Raw genomic sequence first — 27249 nt, 5'->3', positions numbered from 1 at the left:
TTGTGTTGTTATTTGGTATTATTTCTATTCAGACTGATGTACTCCTGTTAGTATTTATTCAGTTCTGCTAGCAATAAATTCTTCCTGTGTTATCCATATAATGTGTTTATTTCATCTTCAAAATTCATTTGAAAGGCAGAGAGATAGAGAGGAGGACAGATAGAGAGCTCCCATTCAGTGATTCAGTTCCCAAAAGGACAAAGCCAGGAGCTGAGAACTCAATCCAGGTCTTCAGTGTTGGTGGCAGGGACCCAACTACCTGCTACCTCACCAGGTTCCCATTAGCAGGAAGCTAGAATCAGGAGTAGATTTAAACCCAGGCCCTTCAATATGTGACATGGGTGTCCAAGTGGTGTCTTCATCATTATGTCAAACTCCCACCCCATCATCTTCTTTTCTTTGTCTTTTAAAGTTTTATTTTATTTATTTGAAAGGCAGAATTATAGACAGAGGGAGAGTCAGAGAAAGAGAAAGAGAAAGAGAAAGAGAAAGAGAGAGAGATCTTCTATCTGCTGATTTACTCCCCACATGGTTGGAATGGCTGGGGCTGGGCCAGTCTGAAGCCAGGCCAGACTGAAGCCAGGAGCTTTTTCTGGGTACAAGGGCCCAAGCAGTTGGGTCATCTTCCACTGCTTTCCCAGACTACCAGCAGGAAGCTGGATCAGAATTTGAGCAGCCAGGACACGAACCAGTGCCCATATGAGATGCTGATGTTGCAGGTGATGGCTTTACCTGCTATACCACAACACCGGCCCCGTCATCTTCATTTTTGAATTAGATTTCTTGATTGGCAAATGTTTAAAACTTCAGCTGTTTGAATATGCCATCCTGCTACTTTCTGCCTCTATAATTTCTGATTAGAAATTTTTCTTCTTTAAAAATTTTCTTGTATATAATGTCACTTTCCTCTTACTGTTTTGAAGATACTCACTTTGGCTTTTAGTTGTCTGCCTATGATGTGTCTAGGTGTGACATTTTTGTATTAAGGATTTATTGAGGTTCTTGGTTCAATAGATTAATATTTTTCATAAAATTGGAAAACTTTTTCATTTCTTAATATTTTCATTTCTTAATATTTTTCTGTTCCTTTTCCTTTTCTCCTTCAGGTATTGCCACTAAACAAGAAGTCTTCAAAAAATTCATGGGAAATGCATATTATGAAAAACCTATGTATGGATCTTGACATTTCTTACACCAAAATAAACTTATCTTTTAATTCTGTTTTTCCAGGAACTTTTTGAAGTCTTCTGTATGCTTTATGTTGCATAGTTATTAAATTCTCTGTTAATTTTTGTTCATTTTTTTCTTTGTTCTTTATATTGGATAATTTCTTTTTAAAATAAGTTTTTTCTATTTCTTTATTTAGAGAAAGGCAGGCTGGCAGACAGATGAAGCTCATGTCTATTAGTTCATTTCCCAAATGCCCACAATGTCTGAAGCTGGGAGCCAGGAACTCAGTCTGGGTCTCCCATGTGGATGGTAGAGACCCAACAACTTGAGACTTGAGCCATCACTGCTGCTTCCCAGAGTCAGGAAGCTGGACTTGAACCCAGGCATTCTCCTATGGATTGTTGACATCCTAATCAGCATCTTAACTGCTAGGCCAGATGCTTACCTCAATGTACTATTTCCTTCTTGAGTCTGTGGTTTAGTGTCTTTCATGAGTTTTAAAACATGGTTTTTTGAAGATATTTATAATATGTAATTTGAAATATGTATTTTCTAAATCTAACATCTAGAGGCACTCTCATGTTTCTGATGATTGCTCCCTCACACCCTGCTGAGTACGGGTCACACTTTTCCTGTTTCTTTGTGTGCCTTATAATTTCTTGTTAGAAACTCAACATTTCTGATAACAATTCTATTCCTAGTACTGGATATTGATATTTTTCTCCCTTGAAGGTTGTTTACATTTTTGTTTACTTGTTGGTTTTATATTAACTTACTAGAGATAAGTCTATAAAATATCAGGAACCAGCTTTGTGGTGAAGCAGTTTAAACCACTGCCTGGGATGCTGGCTTGCCATATCAGAGTGCTGATATCAGCTGCTTTGCTTCTGATGCAGCTTCTTGCTGATGTGCCTGGGAAGGCAGAGGATGGTGGCTCCTGCAACCCTTGTGGGAGAGAGGGTATGGTTACCAACGGATAAAAGATCTCTCTTTCAAATAAATATATAGACTTTTTAAAAAATTGTAAAATGTCTCTACCAATCTGTGATTTGTGTTTTTCAGTTTTATTTATTTACCCTTATTTGAAACACAGAGCAACAGAAAAAGATCTTCCGTTTACTTGCTCATGCCCCAGGTGTTTGCAACAGCTGGTGCTGTGTTGAAGCCAAGAGCCCAGAACTCAGTGTGTGTTTCCCATGTGAGTGACAGGGACCCAAGTATTTGAGCCATTGCTCCCTGCTTCCAAGATGTGCATTGGCAGGAAGCTGGATTAGAAGTAGAACTGGGGACTTGAACCCAGGCACTTTGATATGGGATGTAGTTTCTTAAGCGGTGTTTAACCACTGTACCACAATGCCCAGCCCTGTGTTTTTTAATAATCCATTTTAGTTTTGTAGCTTAGCTTTCCAGGGATTGCCCCTGTGTTTTTCATAGCTTAATGATCAGCCAATGACTAAACAGAAGTTGTGTTCAAAAACTTCAAGTCAGTAGGGGTTCTTGTTAATGCTGATCGGTCTGTGTGTAGGTGGGTATGTACATGCATTGTTCATGCCCTTTTCAGGACTATCTTAGCTCTTAATTTCTGCTGGGTCCTTTTCAATTTTTTATTTGCATGCCCAGGCAGACATGTGTGACTTGCAAGGGACCTTTACAGTGTCCTGTGTCTATGAACACCTGAGCCAGCAATGTTTTTATCTTACTTGTAACTGCAACTTGAGGCTAGTAGAGCCAAGCAGTTGGCCCTCCCCTCTCATCACCTTTGGAAGTTATGTTATCTGACAGTGCCACTGGGCCTGGGTATTGCCCACAGCTCCAAATGAAAGTGAGCACTCTTGGACCACACAGTTAGAGCTTGCACTGGCCTGGTGGAACACCATACACTGGAGGTCCTGGGAGCAGAGTAGATGGGAGCAGCCCCAAGCCAGAATGTTAGAGCCGCCCCTGTTTTATCTGAAGTTGAGTTTTTAATCAAAATCAATCATAATTGGCTCATTGCCTAAATGCTTGTGACAGCTAGGACTAGGCCATGCCAAAGTAGTGGGTAGGGAATTCAATCCAGATCTCCCACATGGGTGGCAGGGACCCAACCACTTGAGTCGTCAATTGCAACTTACCAGATTCTGTATTGGTAGGAAGCTAGTATCAGGAACCAGAGCCAGAATTTGAACCCAGGAACTCTGGTAAGGGGCACGGGCATAACAACCATCATCTTAATCTATTCCCATGAATATTTTTTAATGCACATTTCCTGTGAACTTTTTGAGCACTCCTTATATACTAACAATGAAAGATAGAAGATAATTAAGAAAATAATTCCATTTATGATCATACTAACAAAAATATTAAAATATTTAAGAATAAATTTAGCTAAGGAAGTGACTTCATCTATTTTATTCTGTAATATAGCTTAAAGCCTGGTACACAGCATGTGTGTATAGGTAATAGATGAATGGATGGATGTATGATGAATTGGAATGTCTGACTTTTGATTAAAACAAGTGTATGTTTATTAGATATAATAATAATTTAATCAATCCCTTAAATCTTTCTAGCTTTTTATTATTTTCAAAGTGTTTTTTACCCACATCACTTTATTTCATCCTCTTAGTGGTCCTCTGGGATGGGCAGAGAGATGCTATTGTTATCCCCATTTTATAGATAAGAAATGTGAGGCTTAGAGTGGTGTAGCTTAGCCCAAAGACACAGGATTAAGAAGTAAAAATCTGGATGAACACCCAATCTCTTGATGTTAACAGCTGTTAATAACACTGCTGAAAGTTCTCATGTGTGAGAAACAGAATGTTTTTGAGTTTTTTTCATTTATTTGAAAGACAGAGTTATACAGAGAGAGGGAGCCAGGAGAGGCAGAGAGAGAGAGGGTGAGTGAGTGAGTGAGTAAATAAAAGAGCAAGGCCTGCGACACGGCTCAGTAGGCTAATCCTCCACCTGTGGCGCCGGCACCCCGGGTTCTAGTCCTGCTTGGGGCACCAGATTCTGTCCCAGTTGCTCCTCTTCCGGTCCAGCTCTCTGCTGTGGCCCAGGAAGGCAGTGGAGGATGGCCCAAGTGCTTGGGTTCCTGCACCCGCATGAGAGACCAGGAGGAAGCACCTGGCTCCTGGCTTCGGATCAGCGCAGCAGCGGCTGTAGTGGCCATTAGGGGGGTGAACCAGCGGAAAAGGAATACCTTTCTCTGTATCTCTCTTCCTCTCACTGTCTCTGCCTGTAGTGAGAGAGAAATCTTTCATATGCTGGTTCACTCCCCAAATGGCCACAACAGCCTGCGCTGGGCCAGGCTGAAGCCAGAAACCGGGGCTTTATTTGAGCCTCCCATGTGGGTTCCAGGGCCCAAGCACTTGGACCATCCTTTGCTGCTTTCCCAGGCCATTACAAGAAACTGGGTAGGAAGTGGTACATCCGAGAGGCACCCATATGGGATGCAGGTAGCAGCTTAACCCACTATGCCATAGGCTGGCCCTGTACAGTTTTAAAAAGCAAACAGACCTTTTGTTTATAGTATATATCAGGACAGCCCCAGGACCACCTGATCATGAATAGGCTGCTGAGTCAACTTCGTTTCCCATTTTGGGTCCTAATTAAATTTTGTTGAGAGAGATAGTGGGGAGAAAGGAAGTAGAGCAGAGATACAAATATATATGCTTTTTTATTTTTATTTATTTATTTTTGACAGGCAGAGTTAGACAGTGAGAGAGAGACAGAGAGAAAAGTCTTCCTTTCCGTTGGTTCACCCCCCTAATGGCTGCTACAGGCGGCGCGCTGCGCTGATCTGAAGCCAGGAGCCAGGTGCTTCCTCCTGGTCTTCCATGCGGGTGCAGGGCCCAAGCACTTGGGCCATCCTCCACTGCCTTCCCGGGCCACAGCAGAGAGCTGGACTGGAAGAGGAGCAACCGGGACAGAATCTGGCGCCCCAAGCGGGACTAGAACCTGGTGTGCTGGCGCTGCAGGTGGAGGATTAGCCAAGTGAGCTGTGGTGCCGGCCTTTTTTTAAAAAAAAAAAAATATTTATTTATTTGAGAGGTAGAGTCACAGAGAGTGAGAAGGAGACAGAGAGAAAGGTCTTCCTTCTGTTGGTTCACTCCCCAGATGGCCACAATGGCTGGAGCTGCGCCAATCCGAAGCCAGGAGCCAGGTGTCTCCTCCTGGTCTCCCACGCTGGTGCAGAGCCCAAATACTTGGGCTGTCTTCTACTGCTTTCCCAGGCCACAGCAGGAAGCTGGATTGGAGGAGGTGCAGCCGGGACTAGAACTGGCGCCTCTTTGGGATGTCGGTGCTGCAGGTGGAGGATTAACCTATTGCACCATGGTGCTGGCCCCAAATACATATGCTTTGACAGGAAAAGAATCTCTGTTGAATTTTAGAATTGAAAGTGTCTTTAGTCATTCCTCAAATTATACCACTCCTCTTCCTTAACAAAATCTTTAAGTGATAAAATTCCAGATGTAGAAGAGAGATTCATTGCCTGTGATCTTTACAGCTGGTTGCTTGTTTGCCTGGTATTGTCAAGTTTTAAGTTAGACCCTTACTGGAGATCCTGTTAGAATCTATGAGACTGTGAGTTTTTTTTTACGTTCAAATGTTAAAAGTGGTAAAAACTGCTCTCCCACACTAGCTGTGGTCTATCTAGTGTTCCCTTTCTTCCATTTTTATCCCATCATTGTGACTCACGGCTTTCCTCATCAGAAGACCTGAGGTGGTTGGCAGGAAGGGAACTCAACCTGCCTCCTGTGCTAGACTGTGAGCTATGACTGGACATGGGCCATCTTTTTCATCTTTGTACCTTCCTGTCAACAGTATAAATCATGGTGTCAGCACAAAATAGCTGTTCTGAAAATATTGAATTGTATCAGTACAAATTAAAGAGCCCTACTGTCTCTCTTAAATAACTGATCAATTTATAGAATTATTTGATATCTGTCAAAAGCCTTTTTTTTTTTTTTAAAAAAAGACTTATTTATTTATTTGAAAAGCAGAGTTACAGAGAGGCAGAGGCAGAGAGAGAGAGAAAGAGAAAGAGAGAGAGGTCTTTCATCTGCTGGTTCACTCCCCAAATGACTGAGACGGCCGAGCTGGGCCGATCTGAAGCCAGGAGCCAGGACCTTCTTCTGGGTCTCCCACTCAGGTCCAGGGGCCCAAGGACTTGGGCCATACTCCAGTGCTTTCCCAGGCCATAGCAGAGAGCTGGATTGGAATTGAAGCTGCTTGAACTCTAAGAACTGGCACCCATATGCGATGCTGGCACTGCAGGCCATGGCTTTAGCCACTATGCCACACTGTCGGCTCAAGCATTGTGTTTTAAAGCCACTTTATTTCTTGAATTTGTGTGAAAAACAGTAATAGTATGTTATTTCTGCATGGATTTGCCCTGAAACCCACCACTTGTGGCCCAGCTGTGTTATAGTTTTTATCAGAAAATCAGGTTGCTCCTTATTATAAGCAGATCTGATTAGTGGTGCTGGTAAGGTTCATTCCAGAACACGACTGAAGCTAACTGAAGTAGATATCATCCAGCCGGGAAAAACCCATTATCCTCTTTGGGCATCAGATCCTGAAGTTCTTTTTTTTTTATTTTTTTATTTTTTTGACAGGCAGAGTGGACAGTGAGAGAGAGAGAGACAGAGAGAAAGGTCTTCCTTTGCCGTTGGTTCACCCTCCAATGGCCGCTGTGGCTGGCGCACCGCGCTGATCCGATGGCAGGAGCCAGGTGCTTCTCCTGGTCTCCCATGGGGTGCAGGGCCCAAGGACTTGGGCCATCCTCCGCTGCACTCCCTGGCCACAGCAGAGAGCTGGCCTGGAAGAGGGGCAACCGGGACAGAATCCGGCGCCCCGACTGGGACTAGAACCCGGTGTGCTGGCGTCGCAAGGTGGAGGATTAGCCTCGTGAGCCGCAGCGCTGGCCCTGAAGTTCTATATCTTGAAATTAAGGCAAGTGCCCCTGATTACATAATATGTCTAGGAGTTTTAGTAAAAAGAGAAAAAAGAGAGGGCCAAAGCCAATTCAGACTTCTGTTTACTATGTCAGGAAGGAGTAAGAAGTTATAATGGTAACTTTTGAAAAATTCCAAACATGGGTGAGCCCTTCCCTACATTTCTTATTGTATTGTCTGTTCAGTGTGGAGAGTTAAATGAGCTGGTCTTCAGGGATTTGGTTGTAGGGAATCAGGTAGAGAAGCTATAAACTGGTTTCTTCTTCCACAAGTTAGGCTTTGGGTGGAAGAAAGAAACCCCAAGGAACCAACTGGATAATGATGGCTAAAAGAAAACAGGACAGTGATTAACTTCTTAAGACTGTCTGCACAAAGGTGAAGAGCTTGGAGGCTAATGGAGGCTTCAGAGGGGTGTCAGGAGGGGGTTCTTTTGGGGGATTCGCTATCCTGACAGCTTAAGTGGCAGGTCAGCTAGACTGTATGAATCTGGCTTTTCTTCCCTGCATATAGAATGTGAAGACTGTGTCTGAGACTCCTGCAGTGCCACCAGTTTCAGAAGATGAAGATGATGAAGATGATGCTACTCCACCTCCAGTGATTGCTCCACGTCCAGAGCACACAAAATCTGTGAGTCCCTGGGGAGAAGACCTACATAGCTTTGTGATTTGTTAGTATGGGAAATGGGAGAGAGCAATTGGTACTGAGACCTACAAGTTTAATATTCTGGTAGGGTTTTTAGATTGGAGCTGGTGAAATTGCTGAACCACCTTCACTAAAGGTACTTTCTATATGATAAAAGACAAGAAGGGGTGTATTTATCATTGGCTTGCAGGTAGTCCCAAATTGTCCAAGGTAATTGATGTTTATGCTTTTACAGTCCTTGGTTGCTTAGCCTATTCTTTGCAGATAGAATTGATGTTACTTACTTCAGGACTGACATAAACCATTCTCCTGGGAAGCAATAAATTATCATGATACAGATCTTTTCTTCTGTTAAGTGTCCAGCATTCAGTCTCTTAGAACATAATACTGAAAGACCCAGCAGAATTTATAAATACATTAGTGCTATTAATGTGCTGGACATCAGGAGTGCATTTTAATGCCGGATGGTGGCAGTGATTTCTATTTAACTTCCTTTGAGGTTCCTACATCTAAGAATAGCCACAGTGCCTCTGTCCTCACTGTGTACAGTCAAGTCCCCATGATTTACTGACCTACCAGCAGATGATGATGCTGTTATCAGTGTTTCTTTGGGCTTTTCATTGTCATGAGAGCTTCATAATTTAAACTCTGTGATAATACCAAAATAAATAAATAAATAACTGCCTCTGGAGTTAAGCATAAAGGGAGATGTTCAAGCAGAAGTTGGTTGAATGACTTTGTGTGATACTGTAGAAGAAATTCAGGGAAATTAAATGACCTTTTAGGATGAAAGCATCTCCTTTTCTGTAGATTAGAAAGTCACATTAAGGCAAAATTGGCTTGTCAAAATATCTCACATTGATAAAGCTTTCTTTGGTTTGCAAACCTGTGCGCTTAAAACATTTTTTCCCACTAAACTATGAGCTCCTCAAAAATACCGGAAATCCAAATATATATGTATTTTCAGTGTTTAACATAGCTCTTGGCAGATATTAGAGGGCAGTAAGTATGAAATGGATTGATAAATTTGCTCTTCATAGTATTCCTTTCTTAAGAAGTATTGCTAATTCCTAGTTTATAGAAGAAGCAGCTGAGATTTGGAGGGTCAATTGATCTACCCAGAGTCTCTTAGTAAGCAGAAGAGCAAGGATTTGAAAGCAGGTGATAAGACTGTAAGTCCACATTGCTTTCCACCACAGCACAGTGGCGTTTTTGTGTGTTCAGACCTGTGTTGGAAGCCAGAGAAGGAGACTAGTAGAGGAGAAAGCAGGGTTTCTGTCCACAAGTATCCATCAGGAGAAAGAAGGGAAGAGGTAGGAAAGTGTAGGTTTAAGTTCCTAAGATACAGTTTTTCTACAGATAAAGAATAGAAAAGTAAGAAGTCATTATGCTAGAGTAGTCAGGAAAGAAGTCATGGTCTCTGATCTCAGTGTCTTGACTTGTTCTCACCACATGGAAAGTTCTCTCCCACTTCCATCTATTAAAAGCTAATCCATCCTTTAAGACCCAGCTGAAGGATCCATTTATTTATTCATTGATTCCATCAAACATTGATGTGAATGCTTGCTTTCAGTGGTTAGAGGGAGGAACTCAGGCATGAGTAACATACATTTCCTGTTCTCATAGAACATGAAAATATCCAAAAGATACTTCTGATATTTTTTGTGATAGAATCTGATAAATAATTTGAAGCATTTTCTAGTGGGGAAAGGAAGTATAATGTAAGTTCATTTCTGAACCTCAGCAGTAAATAGTTTGCTCATTTCTTAGAAATTCCCTTTTTGCCTTGTGATTGTGACTTTTTTACTTCCCTCACAAGAATAAGAGTATGGGGCAGCATTTTACACAGGATAAGCAAAGAGTAGTAAATGTAAAGTGAATGAATAGAATATATAATGTTTCTTAAAGCTAAAATTTGAGTATGTAATATCTATTGGGCATGAGTCTAATTTTTCTCTACATACAGACACACACATTTTATTTGAGAGCAGAGAGACATAGATAGATAGATAGATAGAGCTCCCACCCACTGTTTAATTCTCCAAAAGCCCACAGCTGTCAGGCGTGGGCCACCATCGAAGCTGGGAGCCAGGAACTCAATCCAGGTCTCCGTGTGGGTGGCAGGAATCTGGTTATCTGTACCATCACTGCTGTCTCCCGGGGTCTGCATTAGCAGGAAGCTGAAATGAGGAGCCTCAGTTGGGTATTGAGCCCACATATTCCAATATGACACAAGGTTGTCTCAGCTAAAACAATTGCCTGCCCCTCGTACATATTAATCAGTATATTCCTGCAACCCCATAAGATAGGCATTATTTTTGTCATAATTTTACAAATGGAGAAACTAAAGCACAGAAAAGTTAAGTGACCTGACAAAAGTCATGCAGATGATAAGATTAAGAGTTGAGATTTAAGCCAGGCCAATCAGGTTCTGGAATCTGAGTTTTAAATCACTACACCTAGGTTTGTTGTTGGTCCTAGGTGCTAATCTGCCAGTTGGGATGCTTGGATTCCATATTGGGGTACCTGGTTTGAGTCCCAGATCTTCTCCCAGTTCCAGTTTCCTGTTAATGAAGACCCTGGAAGGCAGCAGTGATTGTTCAAGAATTGAGCCTCTGCTAACTCTCTGACATTGATGGTATTTTGGGAGTGAATGAATAAAGGAGAGCTCTGTCTATATGTGTTTCCCTCTGTCTGTATCTCTGCCTCTCAGATTAAAAAATAGTAATCATCACTGTATCCTACTGTTTCTTGAAGAACAGGAGCAGTTCTCTCTCTGCAAGGGTCAGTGTTTAAAGGAGTAACTCAATAGAAGATAGCTGTCTTAAGTGTATATTAGCAGTACAAAGTGCTATGGGAATAGAGGATATTCATTTCAGTTTGGGGAAGCATAGAATGTTACAAATGAAAAGTCTCATCTAGTGATAGATTCTACTTTAAATTATTTCTTTTGAGAGTTTCCTAGCCCTTATTGAATATCTTCTTTGCTGAAATTCTCACTAACCCCTGTTGTATACTGTGAGAAATGGAAGGCCATTTCACTCAGAGAGAATGAACCTGGGCACAGAGGAGGAATAAAACAGATTTTGACCTAAATTAAAGGAAGTTTATTGGGATTTGTAATATGGATGTTCTGACCCTACATCTATGTTAACAAAGTCTGGCCTTGCCAAAATTTTGCACTAACAATACAGGTATACACACGTTCTGTGATTGAACCACTGCCTGTTACCCCAACTCGGGATGTGGCTACATCTCCCATTTCACCTACTGAGAATAATACCACTCCACCGGATGCTTTGACCCGGAATACTGAAAAGCAGAAGAAGAAGCCTAAAATGTCTGATGAGGAGATCTTGGAGAAATTACGTAAGCACTTTGTAGTTTTCTGAACCTTCACTGGGCTGTGGCTGGTCAAATACAGAGATGGTGTTCCCCGCTCTAAAGATCCCACTTCTAAGCTTGGACCATGTGAATGGCTGACCATGCTTAGCACCTTAGCTACAAACCCTGCAGCACTTCCATTCCTGCCTCACCAGTCCATGTTGAGTGCTGTTAGGGTGGGGATAATAGTAGAGAGGATGGGTAGATAGCCAATTTTGAGGGTAAGACCTCCCTTCCCCCCACACATGGGTTATGAAGATGACAAGTATCTTTTTATCTTGTGAATAGTCTAGAATGTTCTGTTCCAAAATACCAGGGCCTGACTATATGTGGTAGAAAAGAGTGCTGTAATTGGTAATTGATGTTTGTCATTGAATAGAGAATGGCAGATCTGCCATCTTGGTTGTAGAAAAAGGGAAAAGAAACTAATGTATTGTGAACCAAATGTACCAAATCACAAGTAAGATTTTTTTTTTCATTTAATTTTCATATTAACCCTGTGAAGACAGGCATTATGGTCTCTGTTCCAGTTACAGTGTTTGAGGCCCAGAGAAAATGAAAGTCTTGCCTGAAGTCATACAGCTAGAAAAATAACAGGGCTGAGGTTAGAACCCCAACTTGTATTCCTGTAAGCATAGTATACTGCCTGTTGCTGTCAGGTGGAAACTCCTATCTGACAACTTGAGCATCTCAAAATGGGAGTTTCTTAGGGCATCTTGTTTTCATAGTTCAGTGAACTAAAGGAGGATTATATTAGAAGGAAGGACTAGGTTGATCTTCAGACTTAGGAAAAATTACATCACAAAGTCTTTGGATTTATTCACTGTACCTACTTACTGCTAAGGATTTGATGTGACCATTTTGGCTAGCTCTGCAAACTAGCATTTCTTTCTGAAACCAAGTTTTCTGCTGTCTACATGAGCAGTTCTCTACTTCTCCCAAAAAACAATTTCACTCTTAAAAACTGTTCTTGCCTGGACTCCTTGTGCAATGATAAAAAAAAGCTACTCACCTAGTCATCTGTTTACTCCTATATATTGTCTAAATGAGTTTCTAAATAATGATTCTCAGAATTATGAAAAGCAGACTGGCCTGGGAGTTAGGATACTTGGGCTGAAGCTGCAACCCTGCCACTTTCTTGTCTTGAATAATTATTTTTCTTCTATGCTCTGAGTTTGCTTTTTTCTTCGTTTAAATACCTGATTCATTTGTAAATACAATGAGAGAATACATGTGTAAAGTACCATATCCTAGTGATTGGCATTAGTGGAAAGTACATTGGACTAAAACACTAAAAACCAGACTCCTAATCTTAGCTCTGACAACAATTTGCTGTGTAACCTTGGATAAATGTCTTCTCTTCTCTGAGCCTCAATTCCCCTTCTCTAGAATGCAAATTATGAAAGCCAGCATGCCCTCTCCTATATCTGTGTCTTTGCACTTGAAGTATTCCCTGCTGTAAGCCTCTTTTTACTTTTTCTCTCTGGCTAACCTCTGCTTATCCTGTAAAAATCAGCCCATGTACCACACCACCTTTTTGAAGCCTCTGCAGCCTGGAGGTTTTTGTAGTCATTATTTATTTATTTATTTATTTACTTTTTCTACACCTTTGCAGTAACTATATTTTCATGGGACTTCATGCTTACTCTTCTGTCTCATGAGATTGAGCTCCTTGAGAGCATGGACTGCTTAACTGTGTCTTATTTATCTCTTTATTCCTAGCACTCAGCAGCTGGCTTGGTACATAGTAAATGAGTATATGAAAAGAGGAAATGTTTATGGAATGAATGAATTAAAAAGGGAATGAATGGCTTGTAGGCTATTGGAAATATAATAGATTATTTTGGATAATAGCAGTAAAAGAGATGCAATTTAAGATCGCAACCTATTGAGGGAGCAAACTAAGGAACATACCTAGTATGCTTTTAGGTGTGATGGAGGTAATTCTTTAATCGTTGCCAATTTCAGGGATTGGGGGAACATGGGGCCTGTTTTGTATTTTGATCTGGGAGAAAGTGACTCATGGTCTCTGTTTCTTTCAAAGGAAGCATAGTGAGTGTGGGCGATCCTAAGAAGAAATATACTCGGTTTGAGAAGATTGGACAAGGGTTAGTAGGGGGCATTTTCTTTCCTTGGAGAAATGAATTGTGTCTGCTAGCATTTATGTCTTTGCTTTTGTTCTGACTCTCATAAACCTTATTCCTCTTTTCCTGCCTCATTCCTCACCCATGTGGGGGCATTATATTAGGCTGACTTCAGGTTTGGCAGAATTATGCATAATATGAGAGATGTGCCATTAGCTGACCATGTTGCTAAAAATATCCCTGCAGTGATAGTAAGAGAACCACTTGTTTTCTTAGCCCCAAAACCACTTGCCAAATTACAACTCTGCTTTTCCAGAGAAATTTTGCTTGCCCTTACCAGCATTTACACAAAAGGAAAGACTTAAATTAAAGATGCTTATGGTGGTGTAATGGGACTTATTTTTCTAGGTAGATGCCAGAATTAATGACTCCTACTCTCTGGTTCCTTCTCTGTTTCTTATATTCTGCCCTCAGAAAACTGAACTTGGCAAAAATTAGCTGAATTCTTATTTTGTGTGAGCCACTGTTATTCAGACACAATGTGCCTTCAAGGGCCTCAAATTGATAGAAAGAGATAACACAGGTAAACAAAGAATTATAATATACTATGAGGAATCTTTTAATGTGTTTCGCCAGTATTTTGAGCAAAAGAAGTCAGACATACAAGAGCATAATATACTCTATGATTCTTTTTATATGAAGTCCAAAAGCAGACAATACATAAGGGGGACTCAGAATATTTGTAGAAATGGATATTATGAAAAATTATGCATGGTTTCAACTTTTTTTTGTATCAAAATTCACGTGCTTTTTTAATTCCATTTTTCTACAAACTGTGTGAAGTCCCCTCATATATATAGTAGTGGAACTTAGAATAGTGGTTGATTCTTGGAGGAAGATTTGAGTGGAGAAAGGCATGAGGGGACGTTCAGGGATGACCTTGGTGGTTAACACATAATGTAAGAAACTACCAAACTATGTACTTAAAATTTGTGCACATTACTTTAGGCAAGTTATATCTCTGTGTAAAAATGAAAACAAGATTTCTCTCTTTTTTAAAAGATTTATTTATTTGAAAGGCAGAGTTAGAGGCAAAGAGAGAGAGAGAAGTCTTCCATCATGGCCACAATGGTCAGACCTGCGCTGATCCGAAGCCAGGAGCCAAGAGCTTCTCCTGGGTCTCCCATGCAGGTGCAGGGGCCTGAGGACTTGGGCCATCTTTTACTGCTTTCCCAGGCACATTGGCAGGGAGCTGGATTGGAAGTGGAGCAGCTGGGACTCAAACTGGCACCTATAAGGGATGCTGCAGGCGGCAGCTTTACCCACTAGGCACAGTGCCAGCTGCCTGAAAACAAAATCTCTACAAACCTGCCAAAAGAGCTAAAATTAAAAAGAAATTGAAAAATATATAAAAGCCTGGCATGTAAGTAGATTGTCAGTGTTAGGTGAAAGCATTATTACTAATGAAATCATTGACATTTTCTGTTTCAATTTTCTTTCTTATGCAACCAAGAACTTCTGAAAATAAGAAAGGCTTGCATAATATAGGGACATTGTATTTGTACATAATTCTCCAGATTACATTTGTTATTTGCATCTATTGTTTAATTCTCAAAACAAATCTGGCTTTGGATGGATCTTATTTTTTCCTGGTTTCAATATTTTTCCTACTGAAGTAGGCTTTTGTGAGTCTAAACTGGTATAAAGTAGTTACCACCTTGACAGAAAATTCTTTTGCTCACCACAGAGTAATGTGGATGGCATTTCCTTCAGGTTGTTAAATTGAGATATTAATAATGTAGTAGAAAGGTCCTTGGACAAGTATGGGCAAGATAAGTCCCTGCTCTGAACCTGAATTACTTCATTTCTAAATTTAAGGAATTGGGGTTGCAGACTGAGGAACCTTCCCCTCTAAAACTTCTGACTTTAAAGAACATCACAGATGTATAAGACCTCTAAGTTGACAACATCTGCAAAATGTTCTTTCCTTGTTTACTTGACAGATCTCTTAGTGGTAGAGGAACAATGAAATATTTGTATGTACCTATGCTGTTTCAACATTTAATACTTTAAAAAATATAAATTCCACATGATTTGTTTTTTTAAGATTTATTTATTTGAAAGGCTGAGTTACAGAGAGAGTGAGTGAGAGATCTTCCATCCGCTAGTTCATTCCCCAAATAGCCACAACGGCTGGATCTGGGCTGATCAGAAGCCAGGAACTTCTTTAGGTCTCCTCTGTGGATGCACAAACCCGAGGACTTGGGCCTTCTTGTGCTGCTTTTTGCAGGCCATTAGTAGGGAGCTGGATTGAAAGTGGGGCAGCTGAGAACCATTGCCCATATGGGATGCAGGCATCAGAAGGCAGTGGCTTTACCTGCTATGCACAGCACCAGTTCCCACAATGTTATGAATTGATAACAGTACAATTTTTGCAAATTGCACCATATATATTTGACATATGGCTTATACATTTATAGATATATGTTGTAAATTACTCCCCTACAAAAATTCAGGATTAATTATTATAGTTATAAAGTGAGGATTTTGGGGCCAGTGCTGTGTTATAGTGGATGAAGCCACGCCTGCAGTGCCGACATTTTGTGTGGGCACCAATTGAAGTCCCAACTGCTCCACTTCCAATCCAGCTCTCTGCTGTGGCCTGGAAAAGCAGTTGATGATGGCCCAAGTCCTTGGGTCCCTGCATCCGCATGGGAGATCCAGAAGAAGCTCTCGACTAATGGCCTCAGATTGGTGCAGCTCTGGCTGCTGTGGCCATCTGGGGAGAGAACCAGTGAATGGAAGACCTCTCTCTCTCTCTCTCTCTCTCTTTCTGCCTCTCTCTAACTCTGCCTTTTAAATAAAAAAGTAAATCTTTTAAAAAATAAAATAAAATGAAGATTTTAATTATTTTGAATTGACATGATTATTTTCCTAGCATTTTTTCTAGCATCCCTCCTTGAATCTGTAAGTGTAAAGAAGTGTTTACATACATGCAGGCACATATGTATGTGTAGTGAGATTTTTCTTATCTTGAGGATGGGGAAGAAGTAGTGGTTACTTCTAGTATCAGATTTTCTGGGAGCATATGTATTTGAAAAGGTGAAAACTAAAAGCCTGTTTCATAATACAAACTATAGAAAATAAAACCCACATGTCGGCCGGTGCTGCGACTCACTAGGCTAATCCTCCGCCTTGCGGCGCCGACACATTGGGTTCTAGTCCCGGTTGGGGTGCCGGATTCTGTCCTGGTTGCCCCTCTTCCAGGCCAGCTCTCTGCTGTGGCCAGGGAGTGCAGTGGAGGATGGCCCAAGTGCTTGGGCCCTGCACCCCATGGGAGACCAGGATAAGTACCTGGCTCCTGCCATCGGATCAGCGTGGTGCGCCGGCCACAGCGTGCCGGCCACGGCAGCCATTGGAGGGTGAACCAACGTCAAAGGAAGACCTTTCTCTCTGTCTCTCTCTCTCACTGTCCACTCTGCCTGTCAAAACAACAACAACAACAACAACAACAAAACAAAACTCACATGTCTTCTTGACAGAAAAAAATGATTAAAAAACACTGTTTTAAAGTGTCTTGGGATCCTGTAATATCAGAGTGGGAAAGGTACTTTGACATTGTTTTACATTGTTTTAGATTCTTCAGTGTGTTTTTTCTTATGATTTGTAGTTTTTTAGTACTCATGGTTTTTAATGTAGATTTTAATGGCATGAAAATGCATTACTGTTACAACTCAATGAATTTTCAAAAGGTGAAACACCCATGTCACAGTTCTCACATTAAGAAAGGGAACATTACTGGCACTCCAGAAGTTCATATAAATACAAACATAATAGGGCATCTTTTCCACCTCATTCTGAAATTCTCCCCCCTTTCTCCTCAACCCTGACCCCTCACTGAAAAAGTCACAAATCTAATCCCTCTCTCTCCCACCCAGGATAGGTTTGTTTTTTTTTTTTTGACAGGCAGAGTGGACAGTGAGAGAGAGAGACAGAGAGAAAGGTCTTCCTTTTGCCGCTGGTTCACCCTCCAATGGCTGCCGCGGCCGGTGCACCGCACTGATCCAATGGCAGGAGCCAGTTACTTACCCTGGTCTCCCATGGGGTGCAGGGCCCAAGCACTTGGGCCATCCTCCACTGCACTCCCTGGCCACAGCAGAGAGCTGGCCTGGAAGAGGGGCAACAAGGACAGAATCCGGCGCCCCAACTGGGACTAGAACCCAGTGTGCCGGCGCCGCAAGGCGGAGGATTAGCCTAGTGAGCCATGGCGCTGGCCCCAGGATAGGTTTTAATCTCAACATTTTTAGAGTGAATACAGTATGCAGTTGTTTGATATATACTACAAAATGCTTAATTTTAGAAATTTGTCAACTATCCAGATGTGAAAAGAATTTCACATTCTGGTATAAAGATGACGTGTTTTCTGTATTATACCAAAATTAAAATTTACGTGTTTTTAACATTGAGCAATGTGATAGAACAGAGTCCATGTAGAGAAGGTTAACAGCAACCTCGTAGGCTATCTTTACAATAGTGTATATAATGTGAATATTAAAATTTAAAGTATGAAAAATTATGTATATATATGTATACATATATATATATAGTTATATATATAAGATAGTTTATATATATATTTATATATTATATATATATATATTATATATATATATTATATTTATATATAGATATATATATAAACTATCTTATTTTCATTTTTGAGGCACATGATTTCTCCAATTTTACTAGCAATTCATACGTTAAACAGGGTTAGAATGTGGAAGACCGAAGGATTTGGAAGCAAAAGACTTATTTAGTAGGGAACTTCCTAAGTCACAGGCATTTCTCTCCTTAGGATAAGTTGGCACATAATAAATGTCTGAATGAATAAATAAATTACATTAACAAAGATTTCTTCATGTGTAAATCAGATATAATACTCCCTTTAACACAAAACATAAGGAAAAAGAATGAATGGATGAATGAATGGCAAAGTGTTTGTAAGACTCTAAGTTAAAATTATTTTAAAAATCACAGATCTGATCTTAACCCTGTTTGCAGATGAAGAGTTTGAAGGCACAAGAAATTAAAACAACTTGCCATGGGTGGTGAAGGAAAGGAGAGGAGAGAAGCAAGCAGGAACAGGAAACTAGCACATATTGAACACCTGTTATATTTTAGGCACTTGGCTAAGTGCTTCACATAAACTAATTGATTCCAAATATTTTATTTACTGTTGTGTTCACAAATGAGGAAACTGAAGCTCAGAGAAGTTAAATAACTTGTTCAAGATCATATAGCTGGTAGGTACTAGATAGAAATTCTAGATTGGAATTCAGGTCAGCTCACCTCTAGAGTCTGTATTTTCTTTACTACCACTACTGCTCCTCAAGTATGGGAGTGGGAAGGCTTCCGTGGGGAAGATCACTTTTGGTGTTATTGTTATTAACACTTACGTAGTCAAATTGTGTGTAGAGCTGTATTTAACAACTATCATTTCTGTAACATTTGTGTTTTTTTCCCCCCTCTCTCTGCCACACTTGTTGTTCAGTGCTTCAGGCACCGTATACACTGCAATGGATGTAGCCACAGGACAGGAGGTAAGTATCTACCAACTGTTTCTTTCTTCCATTCTATTGTTTGTTTTTATTTGGGGTCAAGTTTTAGTTCTTAGCTCATTTGGGGGCACTTCTGGTTTCTTACTATACCAGACTATAACCAAATACTAGACCAATAGATTTTGGAGAATTTACTGCAGCGATAATATAGAGAATATATTGAAGGAGGTTAAGAGTGGACTGCGTGAGTCAGGAGGTTACTGTATAATTCTGGGTGAGAGATGATAGTTTGGACTAAGTTAGTAGCATAGTATTGATGGACAGAAGTGGATGGACTTGAGAAATACTTAACAGGTAAGATTTTAAAATACAAATTTTTAAATGTACTGCGTTTATTTGAAAGGCAGGCAGATAGAGACCAAGAGGGATCCCCCATCACTGGGTCACTTCACAAATGTCCAGAATAGCCAGGATTGGGCCAGGTGGAAGCCAGGAGCAAGGAACTCCAGCCAGTTCTCCCACATGGTTGGCAAGGACCCAAGTACTCTAGCCATCACTTGCTGCTTTCTGGAGTGTAAACTAGCAGGAAACTAGAATCAGGAGTGGAGCTGAGACTTGAATTCAGGGACTCCAATATGGAATGCAGACCCAAGTGGCAACTTAACCATTGTGCCATATTCATGCCTAAAGTAGATTTCATGTGATTTGGTAATAGACCTAATGTGAAGATGATTTGCAAGTTTTATTCAAGGAGAAAAGAAAAAATGGAGCTAAAGCTGAAGTAGTTGGATACTGCCTTAGAGACCTTCTTATAAAATTGCCTAGTAGATAATTAGTTCTGTAAATTTGAAGAGAAATCTGATATAGAACAGATTTATGTAAACTTAGGTTTCTTGATTCCCAAGCTAGTGATCTTGCCACTCTTCTTTGCCCTAGGTGCCATTGGACATTGAAATCCTTGTTTATTTAGAGGACCCTCTTTGTCACTCATTTCATTAGTACAGGAGAATTTGTGTCTTATTTCTAAAGCTTATTGATCTAGGCTGGCACTTTGGTCTGGCATGTGATGCTGCCATTTGTGACACACCGATTCAGCCCTTGGCACTCTGCTTGCAATCCAGTTCCCTGCTAATATGCTTGGGAAGGCAGCTGAAGATGGCCCAAGTACTTGGACCATTGCCATCCACGTGGGAGACTTAGAAGAAGCTCTTGTCTCCTGGCTTTGTCCTGGCCCAGCACTAGCCATTGTGACCATCTGAGGAATGAGTCCTTGGGCCCTTCCACCTAAATGGGGGACCCAGAGAAACTCCTTGCTCTTGGCTTCGGATTGGCTCAGCTCTGACTGTTGTGGCCATTTGGGGAGTGAACCAGTGGATGGAAGATTTCTTCTCTCTCTCTCTCTCTCTCTCTCTCTCTGCCTTTGCATCTCTGTAACTCTGCCTTTCAAAATAAAATAAATAAATCTTAAAAAATAAATAAAAAGAAAAGAAAGAAAGAAAACTGAGGCTGGTATTGTGGCACAGTGGATAAGCTTCTGCCAGTGATGCCAGGGTATCCCCTGTGGACTCTGGTTCTAATTCCATCTGCTACAGTTCCAATCCAACTCCCTGCTAATATACCTGGGAAACCAGTGGAAGATGAGCGAAGTGCTTGGGGCCCTGCCATCCACGTAGGAAACCTGGATGGAGTTCTAGTCTCCTAGGTTCTGATTGGCTCAGCCCCAGCCATTGTGACCATTTGCAGAGTGAACCAGTGGATGAAAGATATCTTTCTATCTTCCTGTCTCTTTCTCTCTCAGTGTAATTCTGCCTTCCAAATAAGTAAATAAATCTTATGCAAAAAAATTGAAGAAAATGAGGCACTGATCCAAGATCTTGTGTCTAGCGGAGGAAAGCCATGAAGGGAATGTAAAGTGCTTGGGATTGCTTTGAATTCTGCTATTAGCTGCAGAGCAGTGATATTGGCAGAGCTGTGGATGGCAGTTGCCTAGGGGAAGTTCTTAATTCAGAGTACTGGCGCTTCCTCGTCCAGTGAAAATAGAGTTGGATTTCTCTGAGGGAGGCTTCCGGAACCGTGCTTGTAAATTTGTGGTGGTTACAACCCTCTGATATCCTGAGAAGTCAGGGTTATTAGGAATAGCACATATTTCACTGGGTTCCTAGGAGTCAAATATTGAGGCTCCACCTAGGGTAAGTCAACTTTTTATATCACCATTATGGTTGAAGGTTTATTCATTGTTCTTTGAGGTGAGAGTCTGAAGATGCAGGTGCTTACCTTTAGCTCCTTATCAACCTTAACAAGTCATTTGACCTCTCTGAACCTGGCTTTTATTTACTTATAGAATGTGCATGATGATATGTACTGTATATATCATATGTACAGTACATACAGTACATATGTACTGTACAGAAGTGTTGGAAGAATTCACTAAAACAGTGCATCTGGCATCATAAACTTTTAAGAACTGCATATTTATTCATTTAACTCACATACATATTTATTTATTCCACAAAACATTTACTGAGCATTTTCTTGATGTTGAACCTGTGTTAAGAACATGTGAAAGAGGCTGGTGCCATGGCTCACTAGGCTAATCCTCCGCCTTGCGGCGCCGGCACACCGGGTTCTAGTCCCGGTCGGGGCGCTGGATTCTGTCCTGGTTGCCCCTCTTCCAGGCCAGCTCTCTGCTGTGGCCAGGGAGTGCAGTGGAGGATGGCCCAAGTGCTTGGGCCCTGCACCCCATGGGAGACTAGGGGAAGTACCTGGCTCCTGCCATCGGATCAGCGCGGTGCGCTGGCCGCAGTGCACCGGCCGCGGCAGCCACTGGAGGGTGAACCAACGGCAAAGGAAGACCTTTCTCTCTGTCTCTCTCACTGTCCACTCTGCCTGTCAAAAAATAAAAAAATAAATAAAAATAAATAAAAAAGAACATGTGAAAGATTCAGTCTCCTGCAAGCTCTAGGACATTAAAATCATAACAAAATATAAGAAATCATAACATCCATTTTGTGCACATAAAAGTCTTAGAGTGCTCACAGGAATCTTAAATAAAGTAAAAATAATGGTAAGGAAGGAAAGATAGTATTAGCATGCCAATTTTAAAGATGATAAATTTGTTGCAGAGACAAGAAAGAGATGCTAATCCTAAAAAGAAACCCTATGAGGTCGATGGTATGATTTCCTTTTTTATGGATGAAGAATTTGAGGCTTAGGGAAATGTAAGAAGCTTTTTTGTAGGGTTGTACTCTCAGTGAACAGCAGGGAGTGGGCTAGAATCTTTGACTCCCAATTCTGTGTGTTCTAGACTAGCAGGCCACAGCAGAGTTGAGATTAGGCCCCCAGGTACCCCTTGTCATGATTTTTGCCTCAAAAGCCTTATATCCCTTGATGCGAAGCAGGCAGGTGATGGGAGGTTCTTGGAAAGCAAGGAGGCAGGCTGCATCTGTGAGATGCTGGCCACAGAAGAAACTCAGCTTCATTGTGTGCCTTCCTTGTGGTTATAGAACTATGAATGGAAGAGAGTGCATTAGGCTAGTACAGTGTGGTGAGGAAGGGCTCGTTTCCTGCCCCAGGGAGTATAAATCATGAGTGCAGCTGGCAGGATGCTCTCAGTCTCTGTGAGGGAGTGCTCACTGGGGTGTTTTCCAGCTGGGAAGAGCTGGATTGTCTGTCACATAGAGGAAGATTAGTGTGCTAGTGCTGGAAAGACTTCCAGTTACATATCCAGCAATCATTTTTCAAGCTTGTTTTGACAAGAAATGTGTATAATAGAACAGATTGGAAAAATCTTTGAGACTATATAGATGTATGGGCATTGGTTATGACGTTGGTGATATTCTTGTTAGTCTTAGCCTTGCACTTGGCTCTATGGCGCAATGGATAGCGCATTGGACTTCTAGACTTAGCCTTTTCCTTACCTGAAAATACGATCATGATTTTCACTTTGTAGGGTTGTTGTTAGGTTTTACTGAGATAGTATAAGTAGAGTACTTAGCGCAGAGCTTGGCACACAGAAGGCACTCAGTAAACAATAGTGTTGGAGGGCAGCTGGTTGTTGCTGTTTTTTTCTGCCGCTACTGTTGTCATTCATCTTTTTTTAAAGATCTGTTTATGTATTTGAAAGGCAGAGTTATAAAGAGAAAGAGAGAGACACAGAGATCTTCCATCCCCTGGTTCACTACCCAAAAGGTCACAATAGACAGGGCAAGGTTAGGTCAAATCCAGGAACCAGGAGTTTTATCTATGTCTCCCATGTTGTACGTACTTGGACCATCTTCCTCTGCTTTTCCCAGGCACATTAGCAGGGATCTGGATCTGAAGTGGAGCAACTGAGCATTGAATGAACGCCCTTTTGGAATGTTGGTGTTGCAGGGGGTGGCTTAATCCACTATGCCACAAGGCAGGCCCCCATTGTCATTCTTACTAATCTGTGCCTGGTACTTTTTTTCTTTTTAAAGATTTATTTATTTATTTATTAGTTATTTGAAAGGCAGAGTTAGGAAGAGAGATAGAAATAGAGAGATCTTCTTCCATTGGTTCACTCTCCAAATGGCCACAATGGCACAGCTGAGTCAGGCTGTAATGGAGCCTGGAGCACTTGGGCCATCTTCCACTGCTTTTCCTAGGCCACTGTCAGGGAGCTGGATCGGAAGTAGAGCAGCTGGGACTCTAACTGTCACCCATATGGGATGCCATCATCACAAGTGGAGGCTTAACATGCTACACCACAATGCCAGCTCCACCTGGTATTTGTTGAATGTTATTTTTACTATTTTTATGGTTTTCTTTCTTTAGTTTGCATATTTTTACTTTATAAGTGAGTAACACATTGGCCCCAATCTCACTTAATACTCAAAACGATTCTTAGGTGAGGGGGATTCATGTTGAGATTATCCTCATGTACTTACGAAAAGATTAAGACTTGGGGCTGGTGTTATGGCATAGTGGGCTAAGCCTCTGCCTGCGGCACCAGCATCCCATATGGGCGCTGGTTTGAATCCTGGTTTGAGTCCCAGCTACTCCACTCTGGTCCAGCTCTCTGCAATGGCCTGGGAAAGCAGTAGAGGATGGCCCGAGTCCTTGGGGCTTTGTACCTGCGTGGGAGACCTGGAGGAAGCTCCTGGCTCCTGGCTTCTGATTGGCCCCGCTCTGGCTGTTGTGGCCATTTAGAGAGTGAACCAGAGGATGGAAGACTGTTGTCTCTGTCTCTCCTTCTCTCTGTCTGTAACTCTACTTCTCAAATGAATAAATAAAATCTTAAAAAAAAAAAAAAAAAAGATTAAGGGCTGGTGCCGTGGCTCAATAGGCTAATCCTCCGCCTGCGGCACCGGCACACCAGGTTCTAGTCCAGGTCGGGGCACCGGATTCGTCCCGGTTGCCCCTCTTCCAGTCCAGCTCTCTGCTGTGGCCCAAGAGTGCAGTGGAGAATGGCCCAAGTTCTTGGGCCCTGCACCCCATAGAAGACCAGGATAAGCACCTGGCTCCTGCCTTTGGATCAGTGCGGTGTGCTGGGTGCAGCGCACCGGCCGCGGTGGCCATTGTGGGGTGAACCAACGGCAAAGGAAGACCTTTGTCTCTGTCTCTCTCTCACTGTCCACTCTGCCTGTCAAAAAAAGAAAAAAAAAGGTTAAGGCTCAGAGAGTTTCTGTTTGGTCAAAGTCAGTCATTGACAGTCATACCTAGAGCTTAGGTCCTCAGAGTTCAAGCCCAGTTGTTTTTCTGTTATAGGAGTCCTGTGCTTTAACTTGATTACCGGTGAAGGACATTTAGCCTGGGCCATAGGTAGTAGCTATGGAAAAAAAAACTCCAGTATTCTGCCCCAGCCTCTTTGTTAACCTTTCCTCCATTGTGGCCCAAGGACCTTCAAAGGCCTTCTGGTGCCAGTCCTTAATATGAATTATAAGGACTTGCTATAATGTCTTTAGACATTTTATATACTAGGAAAGAAAAGCTAATCTTTAACTGTTGAAGAAAACTGCAACCAGATCAGAAGCTGAACTAATAGAAAACTCACTGCAGAGCAATATTTCCCCACCTGTGATAGGGAGTGGACATGATTGTGATGTTTAAAAGAGTAATTTCTCTTCTTAATGGTGAACTGCATCTCTGCAGAAGACTGCCAATAACTGACTCGAGGAAATGCTAGTCAAGAGTTTTTCCCACAAAATCTTGAATCATTTGTTCCTTTATTCTTTTTTATTTTTAAGATTTATCTTTGTTTGAAAGTTTGAGTTACAAAGAGATAGAGAGAGGCAAAGAGAGAGAGAGAGAGGAAAGAGAGAGAGAGAGAAAGAGAGCTAGCTTCCATCTGCTGGTTCACTCCCTAGATGGCTGCAGCGGCCAGGGCTGGGCCAGGCTAAAGCTAGGAGCTTCTTCCTGGTCTCACACATGGGTGACAGGGGCCCAAGCACTTGGGCCATTTTTCACTTGTTTTCCCAGGCCATTAACAGAAAGCTGTATTGGAATTGGAGCAGCTGGCATTGCAGACTGCAGCTTTACTTGCTATACCACGATAAGAGTCCCTCTTTATACTTATTGATGCTTCTGGAAAGACAGTTTAGTTCTAGTAGATGTTCTTGTTCTTGTCCACTACACAAGAAAAAGGGAAAATATCTCTAGAGAATGAATACCTAGCAAACAATTTAAAGTATATTCCTATGGGACACAGTAGCATATGGCTGATAGTTGTTATTTAAAACCAAATTGCTTACCAACCCACTGACTTTTCTTTCTCCTTCCTCCTTTCTTCTAACATTTGTTGATCACAACTGTGTTCAGTCTGTGTGTTTAGCACCGGGGACTTTGGGCTTTCAATGAAGCTTTCAAACATTGAGATACATATGTACACATGTGCACACACACACCCAACCAATCTTCATATAAGACAGCATGTTGTAAGTTCTGTAAGAGAGGTGTAAATATGATCTTTATAGAGCCTTAAGGAAGGAGAAAAGCATATTTGTTTTGAGAATACAAATCTGATGCAAAAAAGTTGCTTGTGAATATGTAGAAATGATGCAGGATATTCCACATGGAAAGACTCTGACTAAGGGTAGGGGAACATAGAGGATATGAGGGAACACAGTGGGAAATTAGCAAAGTGCAGATCGTGGGAATTTTAAGTATTGGACTAAGGAATATCGATAGGTAATCAGATGCAATTTATGTTTTTGAAGAAGGAAACAAATTGCCACATATGTACTGTGGGGAAAATTAATCTGTCTACATGTATAGGATAAGTTAAGTGAAATAAAATAACAAATTTGAGAACATGTTACATAAGAGAAACGGATGCAGTGCCTTTGAAACTAAACTATAGCTTATATTTGTATTATGTAATTTGTAATTATGTCTATAGACAAAGTTTTTTAAAGACCTTTTTCACACATAAACATGGGTATCTTAGTTGCTTTTTCACAAGTGTTTTTCTGTATCAAAGTTTGGTCCTTAAATTTTGGCATATGTAACCTAGAGGTCTCATTAAAACATAATAAACATAAGAGTTTCTGATTTAATAGGTTTTAGATGGGGCCTGAAAATATTTATTTCCAGTGAGTTCCCAGGTGATGTTGTTGCTGGTTTGAGGACTTCACTTTTAGAATCACCTGCCTACACTGATAAATTGTGAACTACCCAAGAACTAAGACTCTATAGTATTCATCTTTGTTTCCTTAGTGCTTAAGATTCTGGTGCTTAGTAGGTACTTAAAAATGTTAAATGACTCCGGTTGCACATTCATTGTACTCTGATTTCAGGTGGCCATTAAGCAGATGAACCTGCAGCAGCAGCCAAAGAAAGAGCTGATTATTAATGAGATCCTGGTCATGAGGGAAAACAAGAACCCAAATATTGTGAACTACTTGGACAGGTATGCAATGGTGGGTCCTGTCAGGAGGATAGAGCATTAGGGGATGATGGGTGGCAGAGCTGTCTGAGGAGATGAAAATACCAGCGTTCAAAACTGCTTCCATTTAAGAGTCTTGTGATGCCAAGCTCCCTAAATCCAGCCCTGTATAAGGCCAGGTACCTCGGATTGCTTTAAAATACTTCCTAGGCTAAGCTGAACCCTACCCTGTAGTTTCTTACAGTTGATCCTGTTACTGTTTTTTTCTACCTCAGGAGCCCTTCAACTGATCTACCTAATAACCAGATCAAATATCCAGGTGCTTAACTCATTCTGTATCCCAAACCTTTCCTTTATCATGCAACCTCCTGAATTACTTATCAATTGTCTGTAACCTCATAAAATGTGATGCTCAGTAGATGTTTCATTTAAAATCTGACCACAGTGGAGAGAGTGGGATTCTTCTTCCTTTTCCCAAAGTCACTACTGTTTTTTTTTTTTTTTTTTTTTGACAGGCAGAGTTAGTGAGAGAGAGAGAGAGAGAGAGAGAGAAAGGTCTTCCTTCCGTTGCTTCAACCCCTCAAATGGCCACTGCAGCCAGCTTGCTGCGCCGATCCGAAGCCAGG

General features: G+C 41.3%; 1 protein-coding gene across 4 annotated transcripts in view; it reads left to right on the top strand.

Annotated features, from left to right (window-relative positions):
• PAK1 (p21 (RAC1) activated kinase 1) overlaps positions 1-27249 on the top strand; it is a 196524-nt gene that overhangs the window by 148694 nt on the left and 20581 nt on the right. For all 4 annotated transcript variants that reach the window (XM_051850720.3, XM_051850728.3, XM_051850733.3 and 1 more), the window contains exons 6-10: positions 7623-7739; positions 10949-11123; positions 13183-13246; positions 18774-18822; positions 26535-26647. In XM_051850720.3, coding sequence (XP_051706680.1) covers positions 7623-7739; positions 10949-11123; positions 13183-13246; positions 18774-18822; positions 26535-26647 — 518 coding nt within the window. The remainder of the gene's footprint in view (positions 1-7622; positions 7740-10948; positions 11124-13182; positions 13247-18773; positions 18823-26534; positions 26648-27249) is intronic.

Source organism: Oryctolagus cuniculus, chromosome 1 (assembly GCF_051225735.1).
Source record: "Oryctolagus cuniculus isolate XC-2025 breed Fujian yellow rabbit chromosome 1, ASM5122573v1, whole genome shotgun sequence".
Taxonomy (NCBI): Eukaryota; Metazoa; Chordata; class Mammalia; order Lagomorpha; family Leporidae; genus Oryctolagus; species Oryctolagus cuniculus.
Note: the sequence above shows the minus strand (reverse complement) of the source record. Positions and strands in the feature narration are given on the sequence as shown.